Source organism: Hakea prostrata, chromosome 7, assembly GCF_041222555.1.
Source record: "Hakea prostrata isolate BN-2017 chromosome 7, UWA_Hpros_2, whole genome shotgun sequence".
NCBI lineage: Eukaryota > Viridiplantae > Streptophyta > Magnoliopsida > Proteales > Proteaceae > Hakea > Hakea prostrata.
The window spans coordinates 72,894,636-72,918,379 of record NC_142606.1 but is presented as its reverse complement, the minus strand read 5'-3'; the positions used below and the strand labels follow the sequence as shown (position 1 = coordinate 72,918,379).

The 23,744-nt window shown below is 40.1% G+C and overlaps 1 protein-coding gene across 1 annotated transcript; it reads left to right on the top strand.

The window, feature by feature from the left end:
* Nucleotides 1–8,864: 8,864 nt before the first annotated feature.
* On the top strand, nt 8,865–11,671 carry PME1 (pectin methylesterase 1). The gene is made up of 2 exons (XM_089164320.1): nt 8,865–10,117; nt 10,716–11,671. Exons 1-2 carry the CDS (start codon nt 9,055–9,057, stop codon nt 11,396–11,398), a joined length of 1,746 nt encoding a protein of 581 aa, XP_089020446.1. The 5' UTR covers nt 8,865–9,054; the 3' UTR covers nt 11,399–11,671.
* Nucleotides 11,672–23,744: the final 12,073 nt, after the last annotated feature.

Sequence of the window (23,744 nt, the reverse complement as noted above, 5' to 3'; positions counted from 1 at the left end):
TTTATAATTCCTAAACTCCCCTTAATGTCTTGTGACTTTACAATATTACTCTTAATCACTTGCCTCTAATTTTTCTTTACAATACTATGACATTGCCCTTATTGGAATTTTAATCCTAAATCAGTTAATCCAACTAATAGCATCTTCTTCCTTCAAAATTAAAAAATAATAATAAAAAAAGAAACATTTATCTCCCATCAAGGATGAGGATACGCATAAAAGAGCTGTCGTTTCCAACAACTGCAGGATTAGTATATATTTTGGGGTATCTCTGCCAATTTTATTTTTATTTTTTTGAGTGTCCATGATTTTTGCTATATATTTTGGGGTGTCCTGAAATTTTTCCTAATACAAATTAGCAAATTGAGGAAGAAGAAGGAATTCATTTTTCTAGGTGAAAATTTGTAAAGTTACAAGAGAATAAAAATAGTATAAGAATTATAACGTTACCTAACCATGACTTAACGGAATTTGCTAACAGGAGTACTATACCATTATGAAATTTTAAGAAACATTTTAGGGTGTCTTTGCTAAGTTGATATACTTTTTGGGTGACTGTGCTTTTTGCCAATTATCTTAGGGTGTCTTTGAAATTTTTCATTTCTTTTTTAAAGAAATACAATATGCATAATTGAGAACAATAAATAATCATACAAAATCTATATGGATAATCAGAATATTAGTGGCTATTGTCTTTGATTATTCTATGTATTAGTACAATACTACGTGCAAATTGCACGTAGGTTTTGTATATTTGTTTTCTAATTATAGCTTAAATATTGGGCAAAGAAAATGTAGTTTTTTTCCTTCTTCCCTTTCTAAAGACATTTATTGCCTTGTTTTAGAAGTGTCACTTGCTCCAACAAACCTAAATCAGTTGTTGCACTCTTTGACACTTATGAATTCTCAAAACCCAAATCTCAGATTTCATCATGATGTCCATATCTTACTACCCAAATTTAATTTTACTCAAACTTGGTGGTTCGAAGCTCCAATCTTGCAAAAAAATTTCTAGACCCAGTGTTGAGGATAATAGCTGCTTGGAACACCATGTCTTCTCTTGTTCAAATTTCTTAAGAACTTTATTTAGAGAGATGAAAATATGATTGTCATTATGTGTCTCTTAAAGTTTCTGAAGGGGTTTCCTAGGCTAATGGTCCATTCATTGAGATTTTGCATGAACAGGGCTTAACTGATTCCATTATTTTAGAGCTAATATTATGCTGACCCTAGTTGTTAACTTGGGAAAAATGCCGACTTTAGGAGAACTTACTACTAACAAAGTGAACGGGTTTGGCGACCACAAGTTACAAGCATTTGCTTGGATGAACAAACTTGCCTCCATGGGAAGTGAAATGGAGGTTTTCAAGAGTTTTGGATTGTTGAGATGCTCCCTCTATTCAATAAGCGACCTGGTATTTGGCTCACTATAAGAATATATGATCAGGACCCATATGAACAAATTGATGGGACAACTCTGGAAATTATCAAGAATTCAGTACTTCTATACCAAAGCTTGGAGATGGGTGAAGGGGGAATTCCGTCACTCACATCTATTACAACATTTTAGGGTTTTAGGGAAATGTTTAAGAGTAGATGTACTATGTAATTCAGTGAGTTAATGGAAGAGAAGGATTTGTAACCTCTGCCAGGTAAGAGGGGGTGAAACTGTCATTACCCGACTAAGAGGGGATTGAAGTATCATTAGATCAACTAAGACGGAGTCAACTTTTTTTTCTACAAAGAACAATGGGGGAAAGTTTCACCAGACCCTATCAAAACCAAATTGTTTTGCAGCTTTTGCTAAATAGTCTGCTTGAGAATATAAGACCCTATTGACTAACGAAAAGCAACAAAACCAAAGGTGCTGCTAATTCTGTGAATCTCATTAACTATTGTGGAGGTCCAGTCCAGAGAATGGATGCGTCCCTGTTATGCAGATATGATGGCCAGGCAATCCGAGAGAAATACCATCTTTCGAACATGCAAGGACTGTGCAAGAAGACATGCATCCCTTACTGCTTCTAGCTCTACTGCTATTGCAGATAGTCCTCTACAGTGCTTCATCTGGGCAGCTACAATGCTTCCTGCTTGATCCCATAAAACAACCGCTCTACCCCCTTTTTGGCTATTGGCTTCCCATGCTCCATCGTTGTAACATAAGAAGCTGTCCTCTTCATCAATGCTGAAATCTGGAACCGGATCCTGCAATGGTTGTGACTCCGTGGGCTGTAAAGCCAGCTGCTGAATTTCAGATACCTGCACATGAAAAAGGCCCATTACTTGCCAAACCGAAAGGATAAGGCCCTTAAAAAGAGTTTAGATGCAAAGGTTGTGTTCACCATACTCTCTATGCAACAAATTTGCTGCGCTATGATTGCAGAAAATATGGCCATCATAAAGAACAATGCTTAACAATTTAGGTGAGGAAGATATAGTAACGACTGATCCCGAAGAGGTTGAACAAAGAGTGATTGTGACCACTAAAAATATTGAGGCAAAGAGGGTACCAGCTGACACATGGTCCGTGGATAAATGTGTAGAAAACAAAATTCAAAAAAGACAATTGCGGAACCCTACTGATAAAGCCGGAGGAATAGCGGCGGACCGGAAGGAGGAGGTCAAAGTTGTACACAAGACAGTAATATTGTTAATGGAGTGGGATTGGGCTCTAGGTTTGTAGCAATGGTTTCCCATGGTTTCCCAATAAGATCAGACAGCAGTACCCAACATGGAAACTAACATGTCTCATGTATCGGCCACCTGGCAACCTATCACACATCAAAGGGAGGGTAGAAACGTGATTGCTCCTTAAAATCATAATCTTCGAAGAGGTGTGTTAGAAAACTAGACAAGAGAATGAAGAGAATCAAAACAATTCAGGGCCTCCCCTCCATCAAGTGGTTTACATGTGATCAACTACTCATTACCAATAGAATTATAGATGGCACAGAATATGATAACAAATTGGACTAATGAAAGTTGTAATTGACAAGGACCTTCAAATGCAAAACCAGCTGGGGAAAAAGGAGGATGTAGATAATATTGATTCTAATCTAACAGTTGAGAGGAGTGGAGATTGCTTTGAAGGGAGTACCCACTCAATGTGCTCTCTGGCACTCTTACCGAAACATTGTAAACCTCCAGATGAAGTTCACGATACGAACGAACTGGTTGTCGAAACACCGATGCTCAATGAAGGACAGAACCATTCCCTTGGTAATCATATGGAGATGAATGATGGTACCCAAAATTCAAATTTAGTTTCTTTATGAAGGTTTTTGCATGGAATTCAAGGGGAGCGGGCAGCAAAACTTTTGCCACTGCTCTAAAGCATTATAGATGTGAGTATGCCTAATTGTGCTATCATCATGGAACTTCGAATAAGCACAGCATTTTATAACTAAACTCAAGGGTGCTTCATGTTAAAAGTGATGCAATTGGGCTATCAGAAGGCATATGGATTATTTTATTCAATACAAGCTACCAGGTATCTCTTATTCATGCACATGCCCAGTTTTTTTTAATTGAAATTTTAGATACTATCAATACTAATAGGTGGGGGTTTGTGGCTATGTATCCTAGCCCCATTGAATCCAATTGCAATGAAGGTTGGGAGGACTTGGCTACCATATTGAGTTTTTTCCAACACCTGTATTTAGTAGTTGGAGACCTAAATGATGTACTAGACCAATTAGAGGTGGAAGTTTTATGTCGATCAAAAAATGTACAAAGTTTATAGAAAAGTTAAATGTAATCTTCTAGACTTGGGATTTGCGGGACCAAAATTTACCTGGATAGGACCCAAGTGGAACAGTTATCGAAGAATCTATAGAAGGTTGGACCGTGCACTCTATTCAAGGGAGTGACGTGTCTTGTGGTCGGATTTTGTAGTTAGAGTGCTTCCCAGACTCAAATCCGATCATCCTCCTTTACTGGTTGAAACAAACTCAATTAGAAGTCCCTACAAAAAAAACTATTTGGATTAGATTTGGTTCACCCATGCAATTTTGCTGATACTATGAGGCATGGATGGAAAACAAACCATCCCTTGCCTGTTGCCTTACATCATTTGGAAGAAGAATTTTCTACCTGGAATAAACAAACTTTCAGGAACATTGAAGTTGCGAAAAAAAAAAAGGTTGTATGCTTGTCTAGGGGGAATTTAGAGAAAACTTGCAGTAAGACCGTATAACCCTATTTTAGGGAGACTGGAAGAGGAACTTAGAGTTGAACTTGAAAAAGTTTTGCAGAGAAAGGAAATTCTATGGGCCCAAAAATCTAGGAAAATTGGACTTTATAACGTGACAGTAATATGAGGTATTTTCACATATCTACTCTAAACAGAAGGAAGAGAAATAAAATTGAAGGCCTCAAGGGAGAAGATAATCAATGGATTTTTGAGGATGCAAATCTAAAAAGTCATGTTAATTTTTTCAAAGGTCTCTTTATTGAAGACATTATTGATCCAAACCCTCTCCAAACGGATCATAGCTTTCCAACTTTAGATCATGATTGGTTATCTATTCTTGGTAATAAACTTACTGATAAGGATATTTATAGCTCGATATAGCAAATTGGTCCATGGAAGACTCTGGGACCAGATGGTTTCCAAGCTACTTTCTATCAAAAGACTTGGAGTATCACGGGTAAGGATGTTTGTGGGCAGAGCCTTTAATGTGGAGTTAGAGAATAAGATCAATGAGACTTTATTAGTATTGATTCCCAAAATAGACAAACCTGAAAAGGTTACAAAATTCAGTCTTATATCTCTCTGTAATGTCAGTTTCAAAACTCTGAGTAAGTTAATAACTAAGAGACTGAAAGAGTTTATGCCTAGCCTTGTTGCACCCAATCAGGTCAGCTTTGTCCTTGGAAGTAACATTCAGGATAATATCATTGTTGCACAAGAAATTTTTCACTCCATGAAGAGAAAAGGAGGAAAAAAATCCATCATATGGCTATTAAAATCGACTTGGAAAAGGCATTTGATAGGATCCGGTGGGAACTTATTGGTGATTCACTTTTGAAAGCAGAAGTACCATCCAATCTAATCAATGTGATTATGATGTGTGTTATAGGTTCAACCTTTAGAATTCTTTGGAATAGGGAAGTTACGGAAGAATTTAAACCTTCTAGAGGAATTCAACATGAGGATCCCTTGTCACCCTATTTATTTGTCATTTGCATAGAAAGATTGACCCATTGTATCCAAGATGCACTGCCTGCAGGGAAGTGGATCCTTGGTCATACTTGTAAAGGGGGTAATGTTCATTGATGACGTACTTCTTTTTGCAAAAGCTTCCCTATCTAAAATTTCCATTGTTAAGGAATACTTGGATAAATTTTGTGAGGCATTAGGCAGCAAAGTGAGCATAGAGAAAACCTGTATTTTTTTTCTCCAAAAATGTAGGGAGCTAGAAGGCAAAGGAAATTGCACAGAGAAACGGATTCACCATGACAGATGACATGGGTAGATATCTAGGGGTACCTATCAACTATAAAGGAGAAAGGAAAGGTAGTTATCAATATATTATTAACAAGGTATCAGATCGACTATCCACTTGAAACCGGAAAAAAAAAAAAAAAAAAAAAAGGCACATCTTGTGTGCAAGAACAAGATTTGTAGACCAATGGTAGAAGGCAGATTAAGCTTTAGGAAGCTTAGAAGCTTAAGGTGATTAATGAAGCCTTTATCATAAAACTGATTTTTTTTTTGGGGGGGGGGGGGTTAAGAAGTAGAAATCATTGTGGTCTGCACTCCTGCAAGATAAATATGGATCGAAAAGGCATAAACATCCCTTTAAATGTACTAAAACTGACTATCCATTGTGGCGAATTATCTGGAGAATTGAAGGTAAAATGAAAGAATACTGCAAAATAACCATTGGAGACGGTAAGAACACCTATTTCTAGAGGGACAACTGGTTCGACATAGAAGATAATTTGGAAGTCCATACGACATCTCCAGCACCCAGTCAGTGGTAGTGGGAAGTTGTTAATCATTACTTGGAAAGTAGTTGTATGGAATGGATAACAAAAATTGAGGTATACCTCCTTGCGGAAATATGCAACAGACTTAAAGATTTCCCCTTCCCTCTAGTGATAATGGATCGGACGTCATGTATTGGATCCCGTCACTTGAAGGCATTTTTTCGATATGCTCTGCGTATGAGACGTTGATAAAGAACAAACCAACTATAGATACCGGCCTCTTTGATGAAGAATTTTGGGATAGAACTTGGAAACTTCATCGCCCAAACTGACTTTGCAGCTTCTTCTAGCTACTTGTAAAAAATCAGTTGATGACTAATGCTAGGAAGCACAACTTGCAACTTCAAGATAATGATCTTGCATTCTTTGCATGCTAGAGGTGGAAGATATCTTACATGTGTTCAAGGATTGTTACTTTCCGAGAAGCTTTGGGGAACGTATGACAAACCAAGTAATCAACTATGGTTTTTTAGGTGCGAAAAGGAGGAATGGATCTATGCCAATATTTGCGAGTTTGCTACCAAATGGAGCGATGATTGGTTTAAGCAATTTGTGTGTGCCCTACAGCTTCTGTGGGGATGGCAAAACCAGGATACCCATGAAGTAGACTTCTTCAGACCAGGGAATGGTGCTTATTATTGAGGAATTTATAGCCCCATTAAAGCAGCTTGGACAACATGCCGAAGCCCTGTTCAAGATCCAGGTAAAGAGTTGGAAGTTTTAGGGTAGAAATGCCCTAGAAGAGGATGGTTTAAATGTAACACAGATGTTGTTGTGAATGTGAATAAGCGTTACACTCAATTAGCCAGGGTGATTCGGGATCAAGCAGGCATGTTCAATGGAGGTTTTGCTATCAAGATTCCTCCATGCCATGTGGTAGAGGCGGAAATGCATGTAATCAAAGAAGGGGTGAATGTAGTGCTAGATATGGGAGCATGGCCACTCCAAATAGAGTTAGATTCACTGCAGGCCGTTAGGCTATTAGACCCAGGAGTTAAAGAGCAATAATCGATGGGAAGATTAATTGATGAAATCCATAGCCTCTATTCTTCTTGAGGCCATGACAGATTCAATCATATAAGGCTTCAAAATAACATGGTTGCTAATTGGCTATCTAAGAAGGGGCTAAATGTAAGAGAGGGTCTAGTCCTTTTTAATGATCCTCCACAGGAAATGACGGACTTCCTCAAAGAGGATTTTCTTTACCATGGTGCTTTAGTTTGATCTTGTTTGGTTTTGTTTACTAAGTCCTTTGACCTCATTTTGTACCCAAAGAAAAAAGAATTAGAAATGTACGTATCTCTTGAGTTTATGTTTGTATAATAGTAAAATGATTTTAATGATTTTTTTCCTAAATTGATGAAGTTTTTTTTTTTGGAAAGTGAGAGAGAAGCCAAAATTTTAAATAAGGAGAAGGTTGTGGAGACTTTGGAGGACGAAAAGACAATTGAAAACAGTTTTCTTGGGGTGGAATCCAAACGAAGAGAGTGGGATGTAATTTTATTTTTCTCATTTTATTCTGAAGTAAAAAAGAATATTTTGGAAACAGTTTCTTGACGTGGAATCCAAATGATCTTAAGGGTGGAAGTAATTTTATTATTTTTTTTTTTATAAAATATGAGAAATGATTGGAGTTAGCTAAACAGTTTCTCAAAAAGAAAAGGAGGGGAAGAAGTTTATACGTTTGGAAAATGATGAGTAGTTAGTTACATGAGAAACTAAAGAGGAAATGAGAAATTTAAGGAAGAAGAATAGAAAAAGTATAACAAATTCATTGATTTTTTTATGAATGCTTACATAAATCAATATGTTTTATAGGTTAAAAATGGTTAATTTAATCAAAAATTTTGTATTATTTGGCATTTATTGACTATTTTATGTAATGTTTTCCAAAATTTATTGACATGTCATTTTCATACATAGATAAGGGCGTTTTAAATTTTCTTTTTTTTTTTTCATATTTATTGACAAAAAGACTTAATATATTTATTATGAATGATAAGTTGATAACTAATTATCACGCGTCAAAAGAATGGGATTGGGGCGTAGTTACAGAACCGATTTCAAATCTCCGGATTCATGAACAATTATCCGTGGTTGTAAATCTCTAGATTCATGATCTGAACACCTTTTAATGGTGGTCCGGATTTCAGCTTCATTTGCCATTCACAAAATCCGCGTCTGTTTTTTGGATGAATCCCGATTTCATTCCACAACCAAACATCTAATTTTATAAATTATAACTCCATGTTTGATTTATAGATTTGAAACCTCTAGATATTTGAAATCTCCAGACTCATGTAACCAACGGGGAAACTGCAGGGGTGGAAGTTGTAGAGGGATAAGGCCGCACAACCAAATGCTTCAAACGAAACTCAGAAATCTCAAATGAAGAGATAAAATAGGAATTCAACGTTTCCAATGAAACATGAGTCCATCTTAACCTGATATCCCGTTTCACCCCCCCCCCCTAGAGATCCCCAATCTATAGACTTCAAATCTAGGGTTATAATTTATAAAATTAGTGTTTGGTTGTGGAAGAAATCTATATTCATCCTAAAATTTATTTGATCGCTGATTGGGCTGAGAAACCGATTCACCCTCAAAAGGACGGATTTCAGAACTACAACCAAACGGTATTTCTGAATCCAGATTTTGTTTTTCACCTTAAGGTCCACATTCCACAACGAACCACGACCATGCACGCCCTTAGCCGATTATTTAGTAAGTCTAATGATTGTGAACTAATTATTAATCTTAAGGAAGAAGCATCGTCTCACCGACCCAGTCCCATTTCCCATTCAGAGTTAGTTTTCTAGTATTAAAATATACAACCATTAAAAAGATTCAGTTCTAAGCGGTGTTAACAGCGTAACAGTGTTGACCCAATTGCCTCTGTCTCTAGCTATAAATTAAGGAGTGGAATTGAAACTGTCATCTACAACTCATTCACTCCCAAGGATTAGAGGAAGAAAGCGTTTCTGAACATTAAGCAGTTACCCATACCACAAAGAAGAAGAAGAAGAAGAAGAAGCAGAAGCGCATTTTGAAGGGTGATAAATGATGGAAACAGTCAAATCCTTCAAGGGCTACGGCAAGGTGGATCCGACGGAGGATCAGTCGTTCCAACGTAACACACGGAAGCGGATGATCATCATTTCCCTCTCGGTCATCGTCTTGGCTAGTCTCGTCGTCGCAGCCATGGTCGGTATCGTCGTACGCAATAACCATGACGAGGGGAAGGGGAACTCATCGTCATCACCCTCAACGAGCTTAGACAGTTCCATCAAAGCCGTGTGCAGCGTCACCCACTACCCCGATTCCTGCTTCTCTTACCTCTCTTCCACGGCGACCCAGGCAACCTCAAATCCGAAACAGTTGTTCAAGCTGTCCATGGAAGCCTCGATGAAAGAGGTCTCGAAGCTGTCGACGTTGCCGGATAAACTGGCAGCCCAGACCAATGACGAGCGAAACAAGGCGGCGATCCTCGATTGCGGGAGCCTCTACGACGAAACCATCGACCATCTCAACACCTCCATTTCCAGCATACAATCAGGTGAAAGTAGCACGGGGTCGATCATCGCCGACTTGAAATCGTGGCTGAGCGCAGCCCTGACGAACCTGCAGACATGTCTGGATGGGCTGGAGGAGACCAACTCGACGGCACTGACGGAGGTGAGGAGTGCGATGAAGAACCCCACTGAACTCACCAGCAACAGTCTCGCCATTGTCTCCAAGATCTTATCCGTTCTGCAAGACATGGACTTAACAATCCACCACCACCGGAAGCTCCTCGAATTCCCCGAGTGGGTTGTGCCGGCTGAGCGCAAGCTACTCCAAGAACAAGCGGGGGTCGTGGTCGGGGCCAGGGAACCCAATGTAACTGTGGCTAAGGACGGCACAGGGAACTTCACTACCATCAGGGAAGCAGTTGCGACCGTTCCCATGAAGAACGTTTTCAAATACCTCATTTACGTCAAGGAAGGGACTTACGAGGAGAACGTTATGATCAACAAGACGATGTGGAACGTGATGATGTACGGTGACGGGAAGACTAAAACAATTATCACCGGCAACCGCAGCTTTATCGGAGGCACCCCCACTTTCGCCACCGCAACTTTAGGTAAGTCCCGTTATTTTACAGAATATGCCACTGTCCTGGCTATCATATATCCTGTTTCACGTTACCATGTGAAATGATGGACCCATCTAGCTGCTGTCTTTGCCAGTCACTAGATTCCTCCAATGTGAAAACCTTATCGGAGGATAATTAACTCTCTTTTTAAATTTTTAACTAATTTACAGAGATTTTTTGTCCCTTTTTTTTTTTTCTTTTAAAAAGGATTTAGTAGTGACTTTAGAAATTCATATGCATTACAGCAGAAGCATGTGTAACATGCAGGTGGGTCCAGGGATTTATTATGTTAATCCCGAATGAATAAACCTTAGACATCTGGGACTGGGTGAGAAATTCCAAAAGAAAGGAATCTGATTATATAGGATTCCGACTTATTGAGAAGGAGAGGGGGAAGAAAAATATAAAACCCCATGAAGGTGGGCCTTCTCCAGAGAAGAAAGAAAAAAACATGCAGGTGGACCTAATGTGGGCTTCAGGAATCCGATAAACGCGGCGTGATCATATCATATAGCCAATAAATTTTTAAATTAGTGATTCTTCTTTTGGATATCGATGATGACAACTGATTATTACTGATTTGCAGTTGCGGTTGGAAAGGGATTCTTCATGAAGGATATGGGAATTCGCAACACGGCCGGGCCAGAAAACCATCAGGCCGTGGCCATGCGATCAGGATCGGACTTGTCGGTGTTCTACAACTGTTCCTTTGACGCTTTCCAGGACACCCTCTACGCTCACTCCAATCGTCAGTTCTATAGAGACTGCGACATCACCGGGACTATTGATTTCATCTTCGGCAACGCTGCCTCTCTCTTCCAGGGCTGCAACATCATGCCCAGACAACCCATGGCCAACCAGTTCAACACCATTACAGCACAGGGCAGATTTGACGATAACCAGGAAACAGGCATCTCCATCCAGTTCTCTAACATCTACCCCTTGGACAACGTCACAGCACACACTTACTTGGGGCGGCCCTGGAAGAATCACTCCACCACAATCGTCATGCAGTCAAATATCGCTTCTATCGTTGATCCTACTGGATGGACCCCTTGGCTCCCCGGCATAATTCCTCCCTCCACAATATTCTACGCTGAATACAGCAACACAGGACCCGGTTCGGCCCTGGACAAGCGGGTTACATGGGAGGGCTACAGGTCCAACATCACAGAAGTGGAGGCTTCCAAGTTCACCGTCGCTACCTTCCTCCGTGGCTCTGAGTGGTTGCCCCAAACCACTGTCGCTTATAACGCCTCCTTACAATGATTTCTCAACTCCCAAGTCCAAAAACACTTAATTCCAAGCCCTGGACCTGGATGGATGGACAGACACAGGCAACTCCAACATCCATCAACACATGAAAATCATAGATTCAACAGAGATTTAGTTTAGTTGGGTACCGAAAAGAAGAAAAAAAACGAAAAAAAAAAAGAAAAGAAAAGAAACAGAGATTTAATTCATTAGGATAATTTTTACCTTGTTTATTTACTTTTGAGCTACACCTCTAGTTAAGCATTTTCTATTCGAATTACATGTATTTACACCCAGTAGATTTGAGCTTGCTTCCCGAAGAATTAGTTGGATACTATTTGACTTGAAATTACCAAAGTGAATATGATGATTTATATGTCTCTTTAGCTTCCACTTCTTGACATAGTAGAATCAAATGAGCAGCACAACGATAACTAAACAAAATTTATATGAAATCTTATCATGGAAATAGTTAAATACCCAGCAACACTTGCTGAGAATCCTTCTCGACGAGCTCCGGTTCTACACTTGCACATAAGGAGAACCAACTGCAAGGCATGACAAATGAGCGGCCCAAAGTAGGCTAGCGGTTGGGATTTTGTAATCCTCAATTAGGATTCCCAGACTTCTAGCAGCTGGATGCACATACGCCGCCCAGATGCAGAGGATCCGTCTGCCTCAATTAAAGCAAAAAGTAATTTATCTTTCCCTATCCATGAAGTGAGAAACTTGGAAAATCTGTGTGCCCTCAATTAAAGCAAAAAGTAATTCATCTAGCATGTCCTTTCCCCATTCATGAAGCGAGAAAATTATCAATAATAATGTCTGTACCTTTTGTCACATCGAGCTTGGGCCCTATTCATATAATCATATCTTCTTTCTAAAGAATAATGGGTAGTTGTCCTTGTTACGTCATTCCAATCGATTGTCAATAGTCACACATTCATGCCTAACTTTCTTAGAAAAATGACGCGTACAACTTAACAAAGCATATTAAAAATCATAAAAGACAAAATATGAGTGGGTGGAGTGTGAACATATAAAACAACCTACGCCCTCTTTTGCCAATGCATTTGCTACGAAATTTGCTTCCCGAGGAACATAAGTGAAAGTAGCACAAGCAAAAAAAATTGCCAGATGTCTGATGTCTGAAATGAGGGGGTATAGTTTCCAAAGTACTTCACATGGGGATTTGTGAAGAATAGTAATTAAGGTTTGATTGTCACATTCAAGCTCTATGTGAGACAGCTTAAATTCAAGGGCCCATAGTAATGCCTGACGCAATGCTAGTGCTTCAAGTGTGAGGATATCATGGGAAGTTGTTCCATAGCCAAAAGCATAGATCATTTTGCCATGTTGATTTCTAACAATGCCGCCATAGCCTGCAAGTCCCTTCTCTTTTATGAATGATCCATCAGTGTTAATTTTTGTGAATTTGTTATCAAGTGGATCCATTTGATGAGACCATAGTATCAGCTGACACCTGCTTGCTGGATTGAGCCGGTAAATAGAATTGCAAACCCTTCTAGACTTGGAATTTGAATTGTGCAGGAATAACAGCTGTAGTAGAACCAATAAGGCTTGAATATGATTTCCATATGAGCCATAGGGTAGTGAGAGTGTTGAAGAGTTTATCCGTGTCCTCCCTTTTTGGGGGTGAGAGAGATACACTGCTGGACTCCCGCTGCGATGGAATCTACACGTAGTAAAGCCCCCATTGCAACCCATTCCAAATTTCTATCACATAGCGACATTGTAGGAAAATATGATCAGCAGAAGACGATTGTTCCCCACAGAATAAGCATGAATATGGGACTGAACAACCTCGAGCTGTTAGAAGATCAGTTGTTGGGAGCTTGTTATGTAACAAATTCCATAGAAAATGGATCGCTCGAGGTGGCAGCGGCAATCCCATAGGGATCTCCATTGAACATTTGAACTGTTTCTATGATCAGATGGCGGATCACAAGCCAACCTATAGGCAAATTTCACAGTGAACTATCCTGAGGCTGTGCTGGACCAAATAATGTGATCTTCCAGATCCAAGTGAGGAATTTGAATGGCAAGGATTTTTTCCACCATATGACTAGGTCACCATTCATATAAAAGGTCTCGATTCCAAGAGTGAGTATGTGGGTTGGTCAACTGAGCAACTTTGTGCGGACCTGTCAAAGCAAAAGGGAAACATCCCTTGTCAGGGAGAGCATTCGAGATCCATCTGTCTGTCCAAGGATGAATGAGTTCACCATTGCCTACTTGCATGATTATACCCTTATGAAGAAGATCGCGGCCAAGTAGAATCGATTTCCAACCCCAAGAATCAGAAGCTTTAGGTTCCACTTCCATAAAAGATTTGTTTTTGCAGTATTTCTGCAACATCAGTCTTCCCCACCAAGATGATGGAGACTGAAGAAGTTCCCATGCCTTCCGAGACAGAAGAGCTAGGTTGTATGCATGAAGATTGCGGATATTTAATCCACCTTCAGATTTATGAGAACATATGGTTTTCCAATCCACAGTATGAATAAGCTTCCGTTTACCAGTAGACCCAAAAAATGATCTCATAGTACGCTCTGTATCCAAAAGGATTGAAGCCGGTAATTTAAAGCAAGACATAAAGTGAGATGGCATGGCAGCCAAAGTAGACTAAAGAAGAACTGTTTTACCTGGGGATGAGAGAAGTTTGGCTTTCCACCCTTTTAGACGTGTAGTGACTCTTTCAATAAGAGTTTGGCAATGTTTCTTCTTCATCTTTCCAGCAAAAAGAGGGATTCCCAAATATATATCCATTTCCGAATTGGGAATAATATGAAAATGAGAAGATAAAGTTCTCTTGGTGCTTGCAGGGATACTCTTGCTATAATGAGCTCTTGTTTTCTGAATATTTAATTCTTGGCGCGATAAGGAGCAATAATGTTGAATAATGTGAGCAAACATCCGCACTTCAGATTTCCGTGCTTGGCCGAATAGAATCAGATCATCAGCAAAAGCAAGGTGGGATATTTTCTCGCTGCCCTAAGATAAAGCAATGCCTTTTAGTTTTTCTGGTTTACAGCAGTTTCAAGATGAGACGTTAGGAGCTCAGCACATAAAAAATGAACAGATATGGCGATGATCCCCCTAGCGAAGACCTCGAGTTGGAGTGACACTTCCCGCAATAGTACCATTCACCAAGATGGAGTATTTCACAGTACGCACACAGAACATAATCCATTCAATCCATTGTTTTGGGAAACCATATGCTTGGAGAGCTCGTTGTAAGAAACCCCATTCCAATCGGTCATATGCCTTACTCATATCCAGTTTGACCGCCATAAGTCCAATTTTTTGCTTTTTGTTGTGCCGATGGATTTTTGAGAGAATCTCATGAGCTATCAAAATGTTGTCCTAAATATGGCGCCCTTTAACAAAACCACTCTGTTGAAAAGATATTATATGGGGGATAATATTTTTGAGACGATTGACCAAAAGTTTAGCTATAATTTTACAGCAAACATTGCATAAGCTAATCGGTCGATAGTGCCCTACTTCTTGAGGATGTTCCATCTTAGGAATGAGAGTTATGAAAGTGGAGTTTAGAGTCGAGGTGAAAGTACCTGTGCGAAAGAACTAATGCACCATGGCTTCCACATCATATTTAATAGATTCCCAAGAATGTTGATAGAAAATGCCAGAAAGACTATCAGGCCCTGGAGATTTAAGTCCATTCATCCCAAATACAGCCGCATGAATTTCCTCCGCAGTAAAAGGAGCCATTAAACCAGCTTTATCTGTTTCTGAAATTATGTTCGCAATTGGCAAGAAATAATCATCCTCAATAATTGGCTTAGATGAAGTAAATACCTACTGAAAGTGCTGTTGAAAAATCGTGGCAACATCACTTGGATCATCAAAAATAATGCCATTATGCTTCAGTTGGCGAATTTTATTTCTCGCCCGACGAACCATAGTACTTTGATGAAAAAAGTGTGTTCCGATCCCCTTTGAGCAACCAATCAGACTTAGACTTTTGCCGCCATTTGTCATGTTGTTGAAGTAAGTTCAATTTCAGCATTGCTATCCTTCGCTTTTCCTCCACATACCAGCTCATTGATATCTATCATCAAGTGCTACAGATTCATGACAAGTAATGGATTTACGAATAGCTGTCTCCTTAAGCTCAAGTCAATTCACCGTAGTTTTGTTCCATCATTGTAAAACCGAAGATAATCTATTAAGCTTTTTGGCCAAAGAGAAAGATGACAAGCCCTTAATTGGCTCAATCCAAGAATTCTGGAGAAGAAGGGAAAAGGATGCTTCATGAGTCCAGAAAGCTTCAAACCTGAATGGACGCTTTTGACTAATTGCTTTTGTTTCCACTTGTAAAAACAAGGCGTTATGATCAGAATTAGCCACTACTAAGTGTGAAATATGAGATTCAGGGAATAGTGAAAGCCAATCCAAATTACACACAACTCGATCAAGGATGCCTTCAATGCGATGAGGATGATTTTGCTTGTTTGACCAAGTAAATTGAGGGCCTGCCACTGGAATTGTGAGTAAACCAAATTCTTGCATAAATGGTTGAAATGGTTGAAGATCTGACTGTAATAGGGATCACCCACCTTTCTTATCCTCACCAAATAAATATGCATTCCAATCTCCACCAAGTTCCCATGGTTTGTCATTAAAAGATCCCATATTGTGCAAAGTTAACCATTGATATTTTTGGATATGGAGAAGAGAGCTGAGATACACACAAGTCAAATACCAAACTTCATTTGATTCACCCACTAACAGATGAATACACCAGTCTGAGTACCACACCACCTCCACTTTTACATTGTCACGCCAACAAAAGAGAAGGCCACCAGCACGACCTTCCGGAGGGACTGAAATACATTTAGGAAAACCAAGATGACTACAAAACAAGCTAACATTCACACGAGCGGACTTCAGTCCAAACAAAAACACAAAAGAGGGCCTATTTTTAAGAACTAGAGCTTTAATTTCATACTAAATCGAGGATCATCCAAGTCCTCGGCAGTTCGGAAAAAGTCCATTCATTTTCCCTTAGATGACCCTTCCCGGCTGGTCATCAAAGCCTCAGAACATTTTAAGGCATGCGGCTCCTCCATTTTAGCTTTTGTCCATTCTTGGTTTTCAAAATCCCGCATGCTAGCACAAGGAACTTCATGCAACTCCAGTTTACGTTTACAAGGCAGCTCTATAGGAGTACAAATTTTTTTACCTTTGAGTTTCTCTGCCGAAGGTCTTGCAGAAGGGAAGTGTGCTAGAATCAATGAATGAAGGTCTTCAGCTGAGACACATGATTTTGAATAACCTATCTCCTCAGCTGGAGAAGGAGGAGGGGTAGGTGTTGGCTAATAGACCATCATTGGATCCATTGTAGAAGAAGGAGAACGTGTAGTAGTATACTCCAGTAAAGTATGGGGGGATTAACGTGATGTATATTTATATTCCCACCAGAAGTATGACCCATATTTCTTGTCTCCGTATTAAGTCCAGCACTAATAGCAACAGCTAGATGATATCTTATCCTCCAGAAAAGAATGAAAATTGATGTGAAAAAGAATACCCAATTTCACGAAGCTCCTCTTAAGCACATCATCACAATCACTGGGCAAAGGACAATTAAAAAGAGATATGTCCAAATGGGTCGAGCCCATGAACACTGAGTTATATAGGTCCTTAACCTTAGTTACCAGCCCCTGATGTTTGGCCGGAATAGCCACCAGGGGGATGTTGAACTAAAGGTTTGAAGAGGAGGAGCTCTCAGGTCTTTTGTATAAGCATACCTTGCTGGTATGTCCTACCCGAATGCAGCAAGAACATATAACCGAAGGCCTGTGTTCATATGCGAACTGCACCTCCATGAATTCCGATCTGGAGATTTGGAAAAATACTGTAGATACAAGATCTTGATTCAAAGGAATGACCACACGAGCTGCTGGGGTGTATGGATGAGCACCATCTCCTTTTGGGATCTCCAGTTCAAGAACTAAACCCACCTTACTAAAGAGTTGAGCTAGCACTTCCGAGTCAAAAAAGCGCCAATGGAGCTTTTAAAATATGCACACAAACCACCATATACTGAAATGGTACCACCGCTGCAAGAATAGAGCTATCCCACTGTTGAAAGTTAACTAAGTGCCCTTTAAAGTGTGCTCCTTCGACTTTATGATAGCCATCAATCTCAATGTGTGCTTCTTTCAGAGCTTTGGTTACAAACATATTTAAGTCATACGTTGTAATTACAATACCATCCGGAACCCACCCCACCACAGTGAATTGAATTTTGCTGCAAAGATCCTCCCTCTTTTCATCTGAAAGAATCACCTTAGCATGAGGTCGCATTGGTAGCTCCAGCTTTGCAAATTCTGCAGCTAAGCATTCAAAAGATGTGGATTTGTGAGAAGAAGAAGGACAGGAAGCATAATACATAGCCATATTTGAAACAATAGAGCACTATGGTTGCTTTAGACAAAAGAACCACACTCCTACAGACAGCCCAATGTAGTGTTTCTAAGACTTGTATCTGAAAATATATAGCATGAAGAGATTTGAACACATCTCTGTATAGCCCGCAGCAGAGACCAATTTTTGCTGCCGACGCACCACTTGCAGTAACCTGAATCAAGTTGCAGGTCAAATTGACTAGGATGAACATGCAGCATTACAACAAAATAATCCGTCACTTCACGGTATGGTGGTAACATGCAAGCCAAAAACCCTAAATGGAGAGAGGAAATAAGTGCTCTGAGAAATAGGTCACCCTCTCGTAACATAGCCCTGAATCTGAACCAGTATAGGGTCGCAACCATCAAACAGGAAGAAATTGAAGCTGTCAATACTCTTGCATGCATTCGTCTAGCCCATACTATAAGATAAATAAACCATGCGCGAAGCTGCCAAAGATAATAGCACCCCACATGCATCGATTGACTAGAAAAATATGTCATATTTGTAACCGCAAGGTCATAGTAACATAGATCATATCATAGAGATCAGAAAGAACAGCTTCCAAGATGAGAACATTAGAGAGGAATAGTGTTACGCACCACCCATCTCTAAAGCCAACGAAGAGTAAAAGCCCATCAGATTTAAATAAGAAATAGTAAAGGAGTAGAGCAGCCAGTGGGATACTAGTGCCCTGCATGCAACAGAAACAAATCTCCTTGAAATACGGTCACTCCAAATGACCCCCACCTTCAGAAATGATGATAGTAGATCAGTGTTTCAAGAGGAGGTATCCAGTTGCTATTGCCCAAATAATACCATATAACCATGAAAAGATGTATAGACCTTGATGGCCAATAACTCATATGTTGAGAAGAGAGAGATTTGCTCATTTTGGTGAAGCTGAGTGGTGAAAATAATAGATCAATAGAAGTATAATGGATTTAGGCTCAAGTAATAGAGAAATTCCATCGTCTTCACCAACATGCAAGAACATCAACAAGGGAAACCCTAGTTGCAGAGCTTCTCTCTCTCTCTCTCTCTCTCTCTCTCTCTCTCTCTCTCTCTCTCTCTCTCTCTCTCTCTCTCTCTCTCTCTCTCTCTCTCTCTCTCTCTCTCTCTCTCTCTCTATACACTTATTCAACTTTATTTTCCCTTCTTTGCTTTCATCATGATATCACCATAATTGAGAATTCCTATTTGAACAAATGACCAGCGTTTTTGAAAAACCGGTAGCTCTCGGCTCATCCCTTTTCGTAGGAGATTCAATAAGGAAAACCTTTCGACATATATAAAAAGGAAAACGAGGAGCAGCCTCCTGAAGTTGTTCAGTAAAAAGAAGATAATTAAGATTCCAATGCTTCACCTTGTTAAAATTTACTAACATAAGAATGTTGCAAGTGAACATGACCCACTGATTAACTGTAGTCGAGCCTTTGTTGGTTAGGCAATGATGCGTCTGAAAATTGTCCAACCGTCGAAGACCTGCAAAACAAACTTCAGACATGGGTCAAATCGTCGATTGGGAAGCCACCTCCAATGGTTAAGTCAATAAGAGCACCACTAAAGATTAAATGATTCCAGATTCTCAAACATCATCCAAAGGTTGCATTTATTGTCAGAGTCATTACGTCCTCTTGAACCTCATTAGTTTAGTGCGAAATATGCCAAACTTGCCACATGTTTATTGGGAACAAGCGCCATCATGGCATCCTGCTTCTCGAACCGTCGCTCATCCACGAGCGTTGATCTAGATCAATCTTGTTTGTTGATATTTGACCTTCTGAAGGTATTTAAACCCATTCGCACTCTTTGTTCATTTTCACTTTTCTATTTGCGAATTCTCTCGCTTTTGAAAGTTTCAGTGAGCTCTGAGCTATCTTCAATCTTCAAGCTTCAGGGTTCTCTTTCGTTATAGGCAAGCTCTTTGAGCAAGTAAGTACTTCCTTTCTCTCTGCTCATTCGCTTAGAACATTCTTTCTTCCCTTCTTTGGGTCCTCTCTTCTCTTTCCTTTTTTTTTTTTTTCTTCTTTCTCTCTCTCTCTCTCTCTACATTCTTCTTATATCCTAGGGCTTTCTTTGGTTTGTATCCCCTTGTTTTAGGGCCTCTTTTTTCTTCAATCTTCTAGCTATGGGTAATGATAGGGTTGTTGTTGACGAGTCTTAGGGTGATTCTATTGGTTGTCTAGTTGAAGTGGAAGAGTCTGCCCAGCATTGCGAGCCCTCAACCTCTATTGAGTTATCTAGTGATTAGAACATTAGGGTCACCGACCGTTGGTTCGATCCCTCTACACATTTGACCCGTCAGGGGCCGCCAGAGAATGGAGCTAAGGAAGGTGCAATTGTACCTCTTCCAGCTTCCCGCCCACAGGGGGCAAGACATGGAGGTTCTCGCCCTGTTGTTAGACCCTCGGGAGCCCCTAGGTACTTTGTTTCTCATATTTCGTCCTTCAGAGCTGGAAGAGATATATGAAAAATATTCAATTCCACCCGACTATCTTCTTTGGGTTCCCGACTGTGATGCATGACTTAACTCCGATCCTCTTGAAAATTTTTCCATCTATGCCGACACCCTTAAAAGTGGAGTTAGGTTTTCCCCCTTCCCCCCCCCCCCCATTCGCTGCCATTTTAAACCATTGGGATATGTGTTCTAGGAAGCTTTTGCCCAATAGTTGGCATCATATAATCGGATTCTTAGGTTTGTGCTTGAGTGGAATATTTCTCCCTCCTTAGCTTTGTTTTCCCATTTCTACTACTTGAGTAAGTCCAACCCTCCCAAATGTAGTTTCTTTTCCAAACGTCCTTGGCAATTTGGGTTGGCGAGGGAACATTGTTGCCGAGGGCACATGTCCCACCATAAGAAGCGGCGCCACCAATTCCTTTTTTTCGAGCGCCTCCCGAGGATCTTAACGTCCCTATCACATGGAACCCTCGGGATTCATATGCTCAAGTCAATCACCCTCTACCATTAACAACTGAAGAGCGTGATGTTGTGCGTACTATTGAATCCATTCCTGAGTGTCGAGAGATTCATGGATATGTTATGAAATATGAGGGGGTTCTTCAATGGTGGGGTTTGGCCCTTGGTGAGCTCCCGATCGTTTATTTATTGCCAATATTCCTAAGTGAGACTATGTTTATTTTTTTTTTGTTGATGCTTTTGTTTCATTGTCAGTGGCTTCTAAGTATAATCTCTGTGCTATCAAGGCTGCTGCGACCCAGGGTTTTGAAGCTATTGAAGAACGGGGGCCAAGGGCTAAGAGGAAAGAGCCTGAGACCGAGGGTAATCTCCTGAGAACATCTTCTCACCCTCCTAAAGGCATCCTGAAAATTCGTGAGGAAACGGAAAACAAAGGCAAAACGCCCATTGACATTGTCGAATCTACCCATGATGATTTGAACCTAGCAAAAAGAAGGCATGATTTGCTTGATGATGCTCCTTCCAAGAGAGCTAGGACCAACTAGGGGGAAATCTACATCCCTCCCTAGAAGTTTGTTAATGATCTGGTCTCTAAAGACCCTATTTGGCGCTCGAATGCCACGGGATCATGATCTTTTGGATGTCACGCCTAATGAGGAATTTATCAATTCCTCAATTAAGTGAGTCTCGAATCTTAACCTCATTTATAGTGATTTTAGGTCATGAAGCTTGACCTTTGTTTGTTTGTTACTACAAGGTCCTCATTGATAACTTCCACATGCAAATGGAAGTAGTTCTTCGCATAGGTAGGCTCAGTGTTTGGTCAAAAATTCACGAATAGGAAATGAAGAAGAAAGAGAGGGAGGTTGATTGCCTTCAGGGGGAGAACTCCAAGCTTCTCCAGGTCGAGGTTGAACTTAAGTCTGCCAAACTTGAGATTAAGGGGTGCAAGTTTGGCCCTGACGGCCCTGACCTACCCTAAGCCCACCGTGAGTCCGAATAGGACTTGGGCTCAAGATTTTGGCCATTTCCAAAATATTATTGCCCTAACTAGGGACAAGGGCAACCCTAGGATTACTCTTTGGCCCTCCAGCCTTGTCCCGACCAGTCCCTAATTTTTTGCCCTGACCCTGGCCCTAATTCTGGCCCTAATCCTAGCCCTAATTTTGTCCCTGATGCTTGATCTCAATGAATTAGGAATATGGAAAAGGACAGGGTCAATCAAGGCCAAGGCCAAGTATAGGGCCAATCAGGGCCATGGACAAGGCCAATCAGGGCCAAGGACAAGGCCAATTATAGGGCCAATTAGGGCTATGGCCAAGGATAAGGCCAATTAGGGATAGGGATAGGGCCAATTAGAGCCAGGGACAAGGCCAATCAAGGAGGGAATGGGCTTGACTTGGCCTTGAATTAAGGTCAGGGCGGGAATGGGCTTAGATTGGAATATATAGGGTTGGCTTGGGATTGCAAAAGCCTGGCCCAGCCCGCCTCACAGCCCTACTTGAGATTGGGGAGCTCAAGGGAAAGAAGATCAACCTAGAGATAGCATTGTTGGCCTCAAGAGCTAAGGTCAAGGAGCTGATCAAAGAAAAGGATGATCTTTAAGATCGCCTAATGGTGAGCACTACTTCAAGCCCCGACCAAGTTCCAATGGATGTTCAATAGGCGTGTGTTTCAAAATATTTGAATAGCAAGCCTTTCATTGCTATTATGGTTCAATATAACACAATGGCTTACTAGGCTGGTCAGAATGAAGTATGTGGATCAATCTTGAATAACCCTAACTTCGACACTGCACCTCATCAAGAGGTTTGCAATGCTGAGATTTTTTATGAGCTAAACATCGATCCTCCTTCTTGGAGCATTGGGAAACTTGTTGTTGTCTTGGCCGAACCTATTATCGACAACTTTGTGTTTCTTTCAATATTTGACCCTTTGGCTACATCAATTGGCATCAGAGCAAGGATCAATCAAGAACATCATGCTAAGAAGGGTGAGTGTTCGTATATCAACAATGCAAGAAATTGCATTACGAGATAAGGCAAATCAATTAAAGGAAGCAAATCAAAACCTCCAACAAATAATCCAAGAGGTTTTGTGTTGACTTCCTACAATGACTTCTAACACTCAAGAAAAGAGCTTCTACACTAGATGTGGACCCAACATTTCACATTCTGGAGGAGCGCCAAAGTGATGATCATGATTGCTCTTTAAGTTCTACATCTATTCAATCCCAACAAGCTCCATCCACAAGCACTTTGGCAACTGAGCAGCTAGCACAAGCTTTGGAGCAATCCGATAAAGGCATACGGGTAGATGTGAACGACATTGATGATAATCTCAAACTCTATGTTGGTTGGATTGGTTCTATTGAAACATTTTTTTTTAAATGGAAAAAATTATCAAAAGAGAGAATGGTTGATTTTGTAGCCACAAAACTTAAGGGTTATGCCTTGATTTGGCGCGGCAATTTTAATAAAGTTAACAAATGAGAGGACACTGTCCAATTAACAATTTGGATGATATGAAAGAAAAACTAGATGAAAATTTCTCCTTCTTGATTTCTCTCAAACTTTATATAAAATTTTTCACCTTCTTGGGCAAGAAAATGATCAAAGTGTGAGTGATTATATCGAAGAATTTTTCAAATGTTTATGTCATCTTGATTTACAAGAAAATGATGACTAATTAGTGGCTAGACACATTAGAGGTCTAAAGCTTTCTATTCAATATAAAATTACTTTACATCATTTAAACACGTTTGATGAAGCTCACCAATTATCCATCAAAGCCAAAGAAAAATTGATAGGTGGTTTGAGAGGGCTTCAATATTCCTATGTGAGATTAAGCTGTTGCAAAAGACAATTCAAAGCCCAAAAGCGATGAATGGCCAAAACCCATTGCCAAAGACTAGAATAAGTATAAGAAAATTCTAATTTGTGTTATTGGTGTGGGATCGTGGGTCATTTGTCATTCTCTTGT